This window comes from Aethalodelphis obliquidens, unplaced genomic scaffold, assembly GCF_003676395.1.
Source record: "Aethalodelphis obliquidens isolate GAN/ISIS:26980383/991018 unplaced genomic scaffold, ASM367639v1 scaffold3, whole genome shotgun sequence".
NCBI classification, from domain to species: Eukaryota; Metazoa; Chordata; class Mammalia; order Artiodactyla; family Delphinidae; genus Aethalodelphis; species Aethalodelphis obliquidens.
In genome coordinates, this window is record NW_020837947.1 from 30,690,960 (window position 1) to 30,705,469 (window position 14,510).

Here is a 14,510-nt window from a genome sequence, read left to right on the forward strand (position 1 = left end):
TATTTATTTGTTTGTTTGTTTATTTTTGGCTGCATTGGGTCTTTGTTGCTGTGTGCGGGCTTTCTCTAGTTGTGGTGAGCAGGGGCTACTCTTCGTTGCAGTGCACGGCCCTCATTGCGGTGGCTTCCCGTTGCGGAGCAGACTCCAGGCGCACTGGGCTTCAGTAGTTGTGGCATGTGGGCTCAGTAATTGTGGCTCGTGGGTTCTAGAGCACAGGCTCAGTAGTTGTGGCACACGGGCTTAGTTGCTCTGTGGCATGTGGGATCCTTCCAGACCAGGGCTCAAACCCGTGTCCCCTGCATTGGCAGGCAGATGCTTAACCAGTGTGCCACCAGGGAAGCCCTTTGCATCTTTCTTTAATGTCTGATGTAAAGGAACATTGCTGGATTCTTTTATTTGCTTCTACATCTCATCTATTGCAAGTGTTATTTTAGTAGAAGTAAGTAAAAAGGAAATGGCCTCACACAGGTAGGAGATGGAAAGGGGAAGAGTATTTTAATAGCATTTTCAGCTAATTATGAATATTGTTTGATGTCACACAAAATTGAAAAATTGATAGTTTCTTAAATGGAATACAAAGTCCTATCAGTGAACTCTTCGTACTCTGTTACCTTATAACCCACTGGTCTATTTTGTACATTTAATGGATTTTGTGTTCATGCATATTTTGTAAATTCATGAATTGTTTTTTTAGAAAACATTGGTTTGCTGAGTTCTGTAGATAGAGCTTGTAAATGTTGACACATTTCATTATGTAGTATAAGAAAATTACATTTTTGAATCTCACTACAGATTTCATTAGAAAAATTCTTTAAGTTTTGGAAAACTATTAGGCTTGTGGTAGTGTATATAAGTTTTCCAAAATTCTAATTTTCACTTGAAAGGTCAAATTTTATCATTGGTAAAAGATGCAGTCATTTGTTCTTCTTGAAGTGACAGACTCCCTTTGTTAATTTTCAAGAAAATGTCTGCCTAATGCCCAAATCCAGAAAACTATATGTTCTTTCAAGTAAAATTGGAATTCCATTGAAAAAAAGAACTAATTTGACCCAGTACTCAATCGCACAAGTATTTTTCCTCAAGATACCCATCATACTTTGGTGTGTAGGTGGAACACCTTATGCGTACTTCCATTTTATCACACACAATATTACAAATAGATGTACTTAAGGGCTGAGATACAATCTTTTTTACTACTTTATCAAGGATATTCTTAAGTGAAATGGCACTTTTTTTTTCCTGCTAAGAGTGTTTTGTGGTGAAGATTACAGTGGCTGTTAGTATTGTTTGGTGCCACTGTTTGATTTGTTCTGAGGGCCGGCAGTGTTACCCACCATTGCTTTTGTGCCATCAGTGCACATTTCAACACAGTAAAATGGCCAATGATATCTTAGTATTATTATTATTTCAATAGCATTGACCTCATCGAATCCTTGAAAGGATACTGGGGACCCACAGAGTCTACAGACCACACTTCGAGAATGGCTATTTTAAAGAAATAGTTATTGAATTTAGCAATCTCAAATACCTTTGTGTAAACTGTCTTATTTTACATAAATAAACCTCTTTGGTTTAGAGAGTTATAGTCTATAGCTGTTTCAACCACCAGAAAAGATACGTGGTACTTTATTAATTCTATTTCCTTGGCTCAGTAAAGTGCTAATACCTCATTGTCAGAGTGAACTAAATGAGCAGTCGTGATGGGCCTGTACCAGTCTTTTATCAGTGGTGCTCTGTAATTAAAAAAAAAAAAGATACCAAATGTCTTTTGTCTTCTTTTCACTAGTTATGTTCACATTTACCGATGTGATTACTAGTTAAGTAGTGAATGCACTGCAGTGAAATTCTCTGAGTGTACATACTTGTGACTTTTCTGTGAAATCCTTTATGAATTGTGGCCATGATCTTTTATATCTGGGTTACATTTGTTTGCTTGTGTTTAGATTTTTTTACAGGCTCTGATTCAATTCAGGGAACTTGGTGTAAAGACATCCTTCAGACCATCATGAGTTTTACTCCTCATAATTGGGCTTCACACACCCTTAGTTGTTTTCCAGGCCCACTGCAGGTAATTTCATCTTGAATTATATATTGAGTCTACAGTATATGAAATCATTCTTCCCATTTACTGTGTTATTCTAGAGAGTTTTGATGATACCCAGAGAAAATTAGCTTTTATTTCTTTTTTTTGTAAATCCTTGCTATTGCTTCCAAAATCTCTTGAGTTTTTTCCTTGTCTTATTATAGGACTGGATATGTTTCTAAAAATTTAATTGTTACGGCTTCATCTTACTAGTGAACAGTTTTAGAATCTTGTGAGATTTAACACATTAACTGAAAAATTCTCATAGAACAGCAATGGGGAGAAATACAGTGTAATGGAGCTTCACAGAATACACATCATGTACATTTGACTGATTTTTTAAAATCACACAAAGAGAAAACTATAAACTTGGCTTTTATAATATGGAGAAAGGAAAACCTCATCTGTCTTCCACTTCGCAGAGAAAATTTTAGGCATAATGAACATCTGTTTTCTGTAACTTTTAATAGGGCTGGAACAGTAGGTCTTTTCAAACTTATCAGAATCACCTGGAGGGCTTGTTTAGCTAAAGATTGCTGGACCCCAGCTGCGGAGCTCCTGATTCAGTAGGTCTGGGATAAGGCCTGAGAATTTGCGTTTCTTACAGGTCCCAGGTAACACTGATACGGATGGTCTGGGGACCATACTCTGAGAATCACTCGGCTAGTGTAATGGATTTTCCTTATAGATATACTAAGATATGTAACCAAAGAGTACTTAAATTTCTTTTTCTTTTCCTTTTTTTTTTCCAAAGATGAGCAGAAGTATCAACAGATGATTGAAGAAAGTTTGAAATTCAGGCTTGCTTGGAATTTCTGTTTAGAAAATCTAGGAAAGAAATCTTACAGATAATCCAATCAAGCCTTTGTATTTTCCCAGTATAGAAATTCAGGCCTTGATTACTGAGCTGCTCGAGGTGACCTGGAATTTATTAGTGTTAGAGTCAAGCCTGGAGCTGGTTTCTTGACTCCGTAGCCATAGCCCTTTTTACTACAACCATTGAAATAAACTTCTGTTCTTCCTTGTAGGCATTCTTTAAACAAAATAATGTACCTCAGGAAAGCCGTTTTAATCTGAAAAAAAACGTGGAGGAGGAGTATAGGAAGTGGAAGTCAATGACGAATGAAAATGACATCATTACCCACTTTTCTGCACAACGCTCTCCTCCTCTCTTCCTTTGTCTTCTCTGGAAAATGCTCCTGGAAACAGATCATATTAATCAGATTGGCTATAGGTAAGCCAGAAACCTAGATGTACATTCCATTTGGCAATCCATTATACCCTACAGCAATGCAATTTATTTTTTACTCTCTGCTTTCCAGAGTGTTAGAGAGAATTGGAGCTAGGGCCTTGGTAGTCCATGTGAGAACATTTGCAGATTTCCTGGTATATGAGTTCTCTACATCAGCTGGGGGTCAGCAACTCAACAAATGCATTGAAATTCTTAATGACATGGTATGGAAGTACAACATTGTTACATTGGACAGATTAATTCTCTGCCTGGTAAGAATACATTTACTTAAGAACAGATTTCTAAGCAGTCCCATTCTCTTTTGGATCGATGTGTATGGCTAATGGATCTTGTGCTGATCTGTTCTGTGTTGTTTCTAAGGATTTAATAAATTTATACTGTAAAACAAGTATTGCTATCAATTCCCTAAGGAACTAGAGATTCCCCAATTTCTTCATTCATTCAGTAAGCATGTACTGAATATCTACTGTGTCGTATGCACAGAAGGTATAGAAGTAAATAAGACAGATGTGGTCCTGGCCTTGTAATGCCCTGAGTTGATTCTCAAAGGCTCCTACTAGAGGCAGGAAGTAGTAAAAGGTCACTGAATCTTTTTTCAGTACTTATAACCATTTCTGTACACTTTGGTAGCCATAGTCATAACTGAGTGTTTCTTATAGCCACCCAGTATTCCTCAAGCAGTTTTTTCTCCTGATTTGATGTCTATTTCAGGCCAAATTTTAAGAAAAATCACTGAACCAGGCTGGACAATGCTACATTTTTTTTTAATACTATAGTGGTGATATTTAGGGAGCTTAAGTGGCTAACATTTACCTCTTAGCTGTAGAGCATAGATATAAAGATGGTTATAGTCTAGTAAGGGAAATAAGGTAAGTTTATAAATCAGTAAAATAAAAGGATAAGTTAGAGGTGTAGGGAAAATATTGCCAGGCAACAATGAGAGATTACATCTACCTGGGTGGTGGATCTTAAAAGGTAGGTTAAGTTTCAAAAAATAAAGATGGACATTCTAGGTGAGAGCTAAAAATAGGCAAGAAATGGTCAGATATGTTGGAGGAATGCTGAACAGTTGTTTTGGGGTAGACTAGACATATAATGAAATTCTAATAATCGTGAGTTTTACTGTTTTCAAATTTAGACTCTTTAGAGCCATGCTTTCGCACAGGTTGGGCATTTTCATTTAATTTTTCTGTTCTTCTCCAAAGGCCATGCGTAGTCATGAAGGGAATGAAGCCCAGGTTTGTTATTTCATAATTCAGTTGCTGTTGCTCAAACCAAATGATTTTAGAAATCGAGTAAGTGACTTTGTGAAGGAAAATTCCCCAGAACACTGGCTACAGAATGACTGGCACACCAAGCACATGAATTATCACAAGGTACTAATTAAAATTAGTGCTTCAGTTAATCCCTTTTAAGGCCAAACTTTAGGTATTTGGCTAATTGACTTGGCTGTTTTCTCTGCAGCTCTGCTCTTTTCTCTCTGGTCTGTATAGAAGTGAATTAGCTCCCTAAACTTTCTCAAGGTTCTAGAGTATCTCTAATGTTAAGAATAAATTGAAACTACAGTTTTAGTAGACATGGGTACTTACAATACAAAATGAAAAGGTTATTACCAATCCTTTCATATGTAAATCTCTTTTGGTATATCTTTGGGATAATAGAGATTTTTGGTGAGTAAAGGACTCTAGATTTCATTGCATTGCAGGAACAAACACAGTTTCATACTCTTCGAAAAATGACAGGTTTATTTAGCTCCTTTTTTAAGAAAATTACAAAAGATCCCATAAACATTTACCATTTCCTCACTTCCACAGAAATACCCGGAGAAGCTCTATTTTGAGGGCCTGGCAGAGCAGGTCGATCCTCCTGTGCCGATCCAGTCTCCGTATCTACCCATCTATTTTGGAAATGTGTGTCTCCGTTTCCTTCCAGTATTTGATATAGTAATCCACAGATTTTTAGAGTTGCTCCCAGTATCCAAGTCATTGGAGACTCTACTAGATCACCTGGGAGGCTTATATAAATTTCATGGTGAGCTTTTTCAAATTTTAATTCCATCTAATAGCTCTATCGACAAAACTAAGCTGGGCATGACCATTTGGGTAATAGTACTTCTAAAGGTTTTATTTTAATAATTTTTAATAAAAATGTTTTTGAGGGGCAGTGCTATGTGATGATGCCATGAAGTATAAAATAGAAAACATAAAAATATCAATAGTTAAATCATAGCCAAAAAAAAGTAATATACTAGAGATCCCTTATTTTATATATTGTGTGATTAATTACCAAATCAGTATAGGAGGGAAGTATGAGTTCAGAACAGACTAATGTTACTATGAGCTAAACAGATCTTGGCAGGCTTCTTGGATGGATAGTGTTTGAACTATGATGTATGTGATTTGTATAAAGAGAAAGGAGAAGAGAGCATGATAAGCAGAAAGAATCCTTTGGAAAAATCATGGAGGTGTTAAAAAACAAGGCATTTTGAAAACAGTGGGCCAAATTGTACCTGGTGGTAGATCACCGTAAATGCCAGGCTGAGAAGTTAGGATTTTATAACCTGCAGATATTCAAGAGTTAACTAGAAGTTACTGAGTAAAGTCATGGTATGGAAAGCATTCTTTTAGAAAGGTGAGTCCAGTTCTAGCCGCAGCATGTCTTGGAAGGAGGAAGCCATTTCAAAGACTTATGTCAAGACGTTCAGGTGTATGATTAGCATCTAAACAAGTATGGTGGCATTGAAAATGAGAAAGAAGGGACAGATAGTCAAGGAAGTAGGAATTGGGCTTGATTGACCAGTTATGGGGAAAATATCAAAAGAAAGAAATCGAGGACAACTCTAAAGCTTTGAGCCTGGTAACTGGAGCATGGTGAGGTCAGTGACAGAGCGCAGAAGTCCTGGAGCAGCCACTGTGGGGACAGGGCGTATTTATCTGGGGGCAGTTTTTCTTAGTCCTTGATCTGAGATGTCTGCCTTCAAAGCAGAAGTCTGAATTGCGTTTTAGCACTGCAGAGTAGGTATGAAGTTCAAGGGAGCATTCCTTTAAAAATGCTTTTCTTGGGGCTTCCCTGGTGGTGCAGTGGTTGAGAGTCCGCTTGCCGATGCAGGGGACACGGGTTCGTGCCCCGGTCTGGGAAGTTCCCACATGCCGCAGAGCGGCTGGGCCCGTGAGCCATGGCCGCTGAGCCTGCGCATCCGGAGCCTGTGCTCCACAACGGGAGAGGCCACAACAGTGAGAGGCCCGTGTACCACCAAAAAAAAAAAAAAAAAATGCTTTTCTTCTGTATTGGGTAATGTATGCACATGATGCAGTGAAAAGTAGTTAGTCCCATCCCTATCCTCCAGCTAGGCAGTTTCTTTCCCTGTTGGCAATCACTATTACCAATTTCCTGTGTATCCTACCTTAAATACTCTGGAGTTGGTAGTTTTTTTTTTTTCACAAATATTATGTAATATACACATTGTTCTGCACCTTATTTTTTTTAACCTTTATAATGTATTAGGGTTGATTATTTTGTATCAGTACGTACAAAGCTGCTTCATACATGCCATAATTGACCTAACCAGTCCCCTGTTTTTCACCATTTACACTGTTCTAATCTTTTGCTAGTATAAACAGGGCTGCAGCAACATTGCTTACACATAAGTCATTTTTGCAGGATAAATTTCCAGGACTGGAATTGCTATGTCAGAATGTGATGAATATCCTTCAGTATAAGCTGTGTATATTGTTAGAAGCCTTCTGCGTTGTCCTAGAATAAAAATATTCATTGTATGCAATTGCCCAACATGTGAAATCGTTTTATAACCTTCTGAGCTGTTTTTTGGTAATCTTGAAAATGAGGATTAGTTTTTCACAGTTGTCAGTAACCAGGTAACATTGTAATGATCTGTTTTCTATTTGGCAGATCGTCCAGTGACCTATTTGTATAACACTCTGCACTATTATGAAATGCACCTGAGAAATCGCGAAAGTCTCAAACGAAAACTTGTCCATGCAATCATTGGGTCGCTCAAGGATAATCGACCACAGGGCTGGTGTCTAAGTGACACTTACCTGAAATGCGCTATGAATGCACGAGAAGACAATCCCTGGGTCCCAGATGACTCCTACTATTGCAAATTGATTGGCAGACTAGTAGATAATATCCTTTTTACTGTGATTTTTCCAGACACTTCAGAAATAACTATATGTTGATTTGTGTGAACATATATTGTCTTTAAATATTCCAAGATTTTGATATATTCTAAGATTTCAATTTTTTAAGATCATTTTATTTGAAATGTTTTGAAGGTTTTGAAACCTTAAATTAGCAGCATTATGCCAGATAGGCAGAAATTTACTCCATTAAAATTTATATTTCAAAAAAGACCTTAGAGAAGAGATCTGTTTTAAAGGAAAAAAATCCTATTCCTAAATAAATGTACTATGTGTTATAGAACATACATCTTGTTTGCCACTGGAGAACATAGAATTTTGTTGCTTTAAATAAATCCCTGAATGTTTTTTAAAACATTAATAGATAACAATAAAACCTTATTTTTTTTTTTTTAGTGAAAGAGATTCTATATTGGTATTTTTATTTCTTCACTTTTATGTTGTTTTAAATTATTAGCACACTGTGCTTAATATGTCTATACATCATGCCACTATTTACTAGATAGAGCAATTTTACATAAATGGGCATGATTTCTTTTCGTATGCAAGGAATTATTTCCTGAAGTAAAAGAATTACTCATGAGAAAGTAATGTTCTTATTAACTTTCCTATAACTATTAAAAGAAAATAGGTTGATAAAGCCTACAGATACCTTGGTTGCATCTATAGCTATCATGTCACAATTACAAGAGCCCACTTATGTAAGACCAATTGTTTATACCTGTGGTTGACCACATGGTTGCTATCAGTACACTTCGGTCATGTCAAATTTATTTGTATTTCGTTTGTATTGTTTGCCTCTTAAGCTCTCCAATAAATCACTTCTTGAGGCCTCATAATCAGATGAATTGGTAATCGAATGAGATGTTTACATGTGAAACATTTGAAAACTGTGAAGCATTATACAAATGTGAGCCTTTAATCTCAAAATAATCAAATAGTTATTGCTTTAATCATCTGCACCAATGGCTGGCAAATCTCCTGGTCCATTCCCAAACTGTGACTGGAGATTCAATGAGTTTCCCAACCCCGCTGCCCACGCACTGCATGTTACTTGTGTGGAGCTCATGGCCTTGGCTGTTTCAGGCCAAGATGTTGGAAATGCTCTTCTAAATGTTGTCCTGAAAAGGTGTGTATCCTGTTTCCTGCAATAAGATTCATTGTTTATTTGTAGAGAATGATATTTTATTTGGAGCTGTGTGGCAAACCTGTTTTCCCAAGGCCAATGCACATTGAATAGTGGCTGTCTTTTGGGTCCAGATCTTGTCTTTGTAATATAGATGAAATGGAATGAGCCCTGAACAGGGTCAGAAGACCTGGGTTTGTTCCCACTTCTACTCTTTATTAGCTGTTTGACATTTAATTTAGGAATAATGTTAACTTCTCACTAAAGATAGTCTTTCAAGATTCCCTTCTTAAAGACCAACGTAAAGTAGGGGATAATGATTGGAGAAGAAGTATACATAAGTGAAATAGTCTTTTAGCTCAGCAACCATTGTTAAAGGAGACGACCAAAAAAAGAAGAAAAGCCTTATTTAGCTTTTGTTTATATTTTTACTCGCTAAAAATCCATTGTAGTTTTATTGAAATAGGTCAGTTGTCACCCCCCAAATGATATATGTTCTCAAAATAAGATCCATTGTCACTTTTATAATTTCACTCTTTTATTCTTTTTTCCCCACTAATAGTCAGCCTTTAGTGCCAAGAGAGAACATTACAGCATGGATGAATGCAATTGGATTGATCATCACTGCCCTACCAGTGAGTTAATCATTGTGATTTGTATAAGCTTGTCATGCAGTTAATGAAATGTTTCATATTTTTTAAGCTTTCACGTTGTTATTGCTTCAGAAATCTACAGTGACTATTTTGTTTGCATTTTGCATCAGATCTAAATAAATCTACCTGACTTATGGGTCCCTGCATCTCTGGTCCCACCTTACCTATGCAGCCTTAGTTTTCCCATTAAAATCTGATCTACTTTCAACCCCCATAACATGTTATGTATCTAGAGCCTTTGCTCCTGCAATAATGCTTGTTGAGACATGTTTCAGGTACTTCTGCCATGTAAGAGAATATATCAGAACCTTATTCCTTCTGTCACCTTCTCTAAAGCTTACTCATTCTCTGCTGGCTTAGGGCTTGCTTCTTCAGTGAAGTCTTCCATGACTTCTCCGCCCATGTGAAGTCTCCCTTCTGTGACCTCCACACGTGTCTAGTCAGCACCACACAGTTGTCTGACATCTTTGAATGTCAGTAATATTGTCTAAACCTGAGCTTCCACACTTGTTTTTTTCTTTTCCACACTTGTTTTTTATGCACCTTTATGAATCACTTTTTCCTTACACTCCTCCAAAATATATATACACACACACATAGTTATGAATTACAAATGTGTACCAGTGTTATCTGTATAATAAACATAGGCAAAGTCAATTTACCATGTAGTAAATATCAGATACTAAATGAACTGGACATGAGAAAGTGCTATTATTTTAAGCTTTGGAGTAGAATACTGGATATGGGGTGGAATACTGGGTAAATGCTATTTTTCACGAGGCTTTCTCCTGGTTTTAAAGGAGCCGTATTGGATCGTCCTTCATGATCGAATTGTGAGTGTTATCAGCAGTCCCAGCCTGACGTCTGAGACAGAGTGGGTCGGCTATCCTTTCCGCCTCTTTGATTTCACTGCTTGTCATCAGTCCTACTCTGAGATGAGCTGCAGCTACACGTTAGCTCTGGCACATGCGGTGTGGCACCATTCTAGCATCGGGCAACTTTCTCTCATTCCCAAGTAGGTATTATGATTTCTTAAAGACATTTGATTTATCATTTTGTTTTTGTTTTTTAATCTCATTTATGCATGAGGTATATATCTCATTCAATAGAACAACCTAGAAGTAGAAGTCTTAAGTAGATTCTAGGTATCAGGAAGCCTCCTTTATTTCGGAATTGTTTGAATGAAATTAATTTGTATGTACAAGTAACAATCTGGTATCTTGTTTTCCATTACCATTTTGGGAGGCTTAGTCAAATGCATTCTTTTTCCAGAATATATCCCCAAAGTTGGCTTTGGAACTGCATAACTAATATTAGGCTATCTTCTGATTTTTTTTTTTTGACTGTATAATTGGTATTAATTAGATTCATGTTTCTTGAGAATGGCCTTTATATTAGGTTGGTTATTCTCTTTTTATTTCAAATAATTCTCATTCTGTCATTCAGTAATTTTACTATTAGGAATGACTTCTAAATCTGAAGTAATTTATTTCAATAATCAAATGAAAATAAGGGCCAGTGAGAGATGTGAGATTAATTTAAAATGTTACCAAAATTAAAGGAAACGTTTTTAAGAAGATTACAAATTTTGCAAATACTCGGGTAGGCTGTATTAACAAAGTTCAAACAATTCAACTGATTTCAAGTAACAATAAATTTTTATTTTTAAATTTTAGGTTTCTTACTGAAGTACTTCTTCCTATAGTGAAGACTGAGTTCCAGTTGCTTTACGTGTACCATCTCGTGGGACCATTTTTACAAAGATTTCAGCAAGAGAGAACTCGATGTATGATAGAGGTAGAATAAAATCTGGGTTTTCCGTGATAAGATTAAGTTCTAAAAGATATATTAAGATTTCTTTCCCAGTGTTTTTCAAACTGCGTATCATTACCATTAGTAGGAAAATCATTTTACTGGGGTCTAAGAGCAATTCTTGAGGCCTTAGTGTCCCCATAACTTAGTATGCCTAACGAGTTTGATGTGTGATGTGTTGAACTGGAGATGCAGGGGGAAATATCTGTCATCAAGGTTGAGAAGAAAGTTAAGGACGGAGAAGTGCATTTGAGAACATTCTCTGTAGTACAGAGGAATTCATTAAAATGATGGGAATGGTTGAAGTCAATCACCTATAACAAGAGTATAGATAAAAGAAAATGAGCCAGGAGTAGACCCTTAAAGTATGAGCCACCAAATGGAACTAAGAAGGTCCAGTATAAAGGCTCCCTGAGATTGCAGATATCCCAGCAATTGAGAGGTCGTTTCTAGAAAAGGGATTGTCTAGCTCTTAAGTTTAAGCGAATACTATTAGCAAGAGAAGTTGCATGTAAGCTCTATTAGGAGGCAGTTTGTAGCACTCTGGATTCCATTATAAATGCAGGCAGTATCATATCACCCATGTGCACAGAGGTCTGTCTGATAGTGACAGTTCCTCAACAAACATGTTATCCTCTGTGCTAGTCTTGTAATGGAGTCTAGCTGCATCAAGCTGAATTATTGAACCATTTTCTTACCATTTAAATAATTTTATATTATTTGTTAAATAGATTGGTGTGGCATTTTATGACATGTTGCTGAACGTAGACCAGTGTAGCACCCACTTAAACTACATGGATCCCATCTGTGACTTCCTGTATCATATGAAGTACATGTTTACTGGTGACAGTGTAAAAGAGCAAGTAAGTTCACTTTAATTATTTTTTAATGACATTTAGTTTAGAAAACTTAAATATATGGCGGATAGACTTTTGTTTGGGTGAGTGGGGTTTTTGGTTAATTTTTTTCTTTTAAGGGGGCAAGGTTAATAGACCTTTTTAGGCTACGTGGCATATTACTCTGGACATAGTGTTAAAGTAAATACCTATTATAATTTCTCACACTTTTCCCCTTGATATTTGCAGCAAAACATCTGAAAAAGACCTGGGGGTTTATTAACAGTAAACTCATTAGGAAGAAACAGTACGGTATGGCTACTGAAAAGATCAGAGAGGCCTTGTGTTACAAGTGAAGCAGGGCCTAGTTCTCCCCACAGTGATTAGGGTGCACTGTGAGGATGTGAGACAAATCGCAGCATGACAAGAAGACTAAAACCGGGAGGGTCAGGAGAATAACTAATGAAGGGTATTTGAAGGAACTGGGGGTGCTTAACTTGAATTTTTAAAGTCCTGGGGAATTAATTGTATTCTTACTATTTGGGCGTTGCCATTTGGAATAGGTATTAAATTTGTTCTGTGTCACTTTAAAAGGTATTCAAACTGGTGGCGTTAAAGGGAGGCACGTTGTAACTCAACATATAAAGAGCCATTCCCTGGGAGAGCTGTCTCAAAGTGGAAGGGTCCTCCTTAAATCATAACTGAGTTTCCTGTCTGTGGGAACCAGGATCTCAGCTGTTTGAGAAGGGTGGAGAGAGGGCAGATAGGTGGAATTAAGTGACCTCCCCTCCATACTTCAATGTTATTTCTCTCTAAAATGGGAAAGGAACATAAATTGATAGACGTAAACATATGACTCCTAGTCTGAGGGCTTCGTTCCTTGGAGCTGGCGACATGGGGTGGGGAGGGTGTCGCCTCCTTCATGCCTCAGCGGGATTGTCACGTGGGAACCAATTCAGAAATGTTCTCGTTAGCATATTCCCTATATTTGGGCCTAAGGAACTTTGACACAAGGGGAATACAAAAAGGAAGAATTATTAATGGGCTGATCTTTCCTAGTAAGATCCAAAAACATCTGAGTAAAGCTAAGAAAGCTCTGGAACTGCTTGATGTATTTATTTCTTTAAAGTTTTTTAAGTAAGAGTAGATCTTATATTATTTAGTTTGAATTTCAAGTGTAAATCAAAACCAAAAAGTTAGCTTTATAGATAAATGTTATGAACGTAAGTTATTCAGAGAACTTCGACATATAATCGTGCTTTATGCTTCCCTTATGTGATACCTTACGTGAAGATGGTATCTTAAAAGGATGATCCCCTTGGTGGGTATGTAGAATTCCCAGTGTAAACTCTACTAGCTATCGTCAGTGGGACGACTGGCTAGCTAGGTAAATGAGTATGTTTTTGTAAGTGTATGCATACATAGATAGACGCACATACACATATATACATATATATATAATGTGTGTGTGAGGGACAACACATGTTTTTTCTCATGTAAGAGAGAAGGAGTTTTATCTGCTTTTGTTAAAACACAAAACATGCAGAGAAACATCTCATCCACCTGTTCCACTCCCTAGTTTATTGTCTCAGGATATGTGTAAATTGCTTCTTTAAAGGTTGGAAATTGAAGTTCTCTGGTTAAAATACTTTTTAATGTGTTTTCATTTTTTAGGTAGAGAAGATTATCTGTAATTTAAAACCAGCTTTAAAACTTCGTCTTCGATTCATCACTCACATTAGCAAGATGGAACCGGCTGCAGTGCCTCCACAAGCCATCAATAGTGGGTCTCCAGCACCTCAGTCTAATCAGGTGCCAGTGTCTCTACCAGTGACTCAGTGAAGTCAGGGTGTGCTGTGGTGAAAACGGACTTCAGTCTATTAAATCTGAACATGATCGTGCTACATAGTGGTGGAGCAGAGGCAGTGATGTTCAGATTGTTTTATTCTGATTCAAATGGTGAATCTGTTGACTTCCAACTCCCATCTCCCTATGTTTTTGTCTCTAAGAGATAAAGTAAGCTACATGTTGTTCATATCCACAACAATGTATTAGAGCTACCTAGGAATGGGGACATATCTGATTAAATGACTTTTACTAGGTACTCTCAATCTTTCCTATCTTGACCATTGTTTTTATTTTTTAGTATTAATGACTTATTCAGCCTTCAAATACACTGTTTTAAAGGCACCACACACGTAAAATAGTTCTTACAAATCCTTTTATACATAAATCTCTTTTGGTGTATCTGGGATAAGAGATTTTTGTCAAGTAAAGGACTCTAGGTTTCATTGCATTACTGGAGCAAATAGGTTCATATTCTTTTTTAAATGGCTTAAATTTTTTATCATAGATTTCCAAGTAAATGGGCTAATATTTCTAGTGTAGATTGGCAAGTTTTTGCCTTTGCCATGGACTTGAACTTACTATATGAAATGAGTTGGAAGTCTTGTAAGAAAATAACATAGCTAGGGCTTCCCTAGTGGCGCAGTGGTTGAGAAACTGCCTGATAATGCAGGGGACATGGGTTCGAGCCCTGGTCTGGGAGGATCCCACATGCCACGGAACAACTAGGCCCGTGAGCCACA

General features: G+C 37.0%; 1 protein-coding gene across 9 annotated transcripts in view; it reads left to right on the forward strand.

Moving 5' to 3' along the window:
• Positions 1-14,033, forward strand: part of MED23 (mediator complex subunit 23) — a 41,774-nt gene extending 27,741 nt beyond the window's left edge. For 7 of the 9 annotated variants that reach the window (XM_027086299.1, XM_027086325.1, XM_027086308.1 and 4 more), the window contains 12 exons: positions 1,944-2,068; positions 3,112-3,317; positions 3,406-3,586; positions 4,541-4,711; positions 5,150-5,366; positions 7,245-7,481; positions 8,459-8,624; positions 9,184-9,256; positions 10,075-10,289; positions 10,951-11,071; positions 11,818-11,949; positions 13,597-14,033. In XM_027086299.1, the coding sequence (XP_026942100.1) occupies positions 1,944-2,068; positions 3,112-3,317; positions 3,406-3,586; positions 4,541-4,711; positions 5,150-5,366; positions 7,245-7,481; positions 8,459-8,624; positions 9,184-9,256; positions 10,075-10,289; positions 10,951-11,071; positions 11,818-11,949; positions 13,597-13,764 (2,012 nt within the window). In that variant the 3' untranslated portion in view covers positions 13,765-14,033. Of the gene's footprint in view, positions 1-1,943; positions 2,069-3,111; positions 3,318-3,405; positions 3,587-4,540; positions 4,712-5,149; positions 5,367-7,244; positions 7,482-8,458; positions 8,625-9,183; positions 9,257-10,074; positions 10,290-10,950; positions 11,072-11,817; positions 11,950-13,596 lie in introns of those variants that run through there. The other 2 variants (XM_027086336.1, XM_027086372.1) reach the window with 2 other exon arrangements.
• The last annotated feature ends 477 nt before the right edge of the window (positions 14,034-14,510 follow it).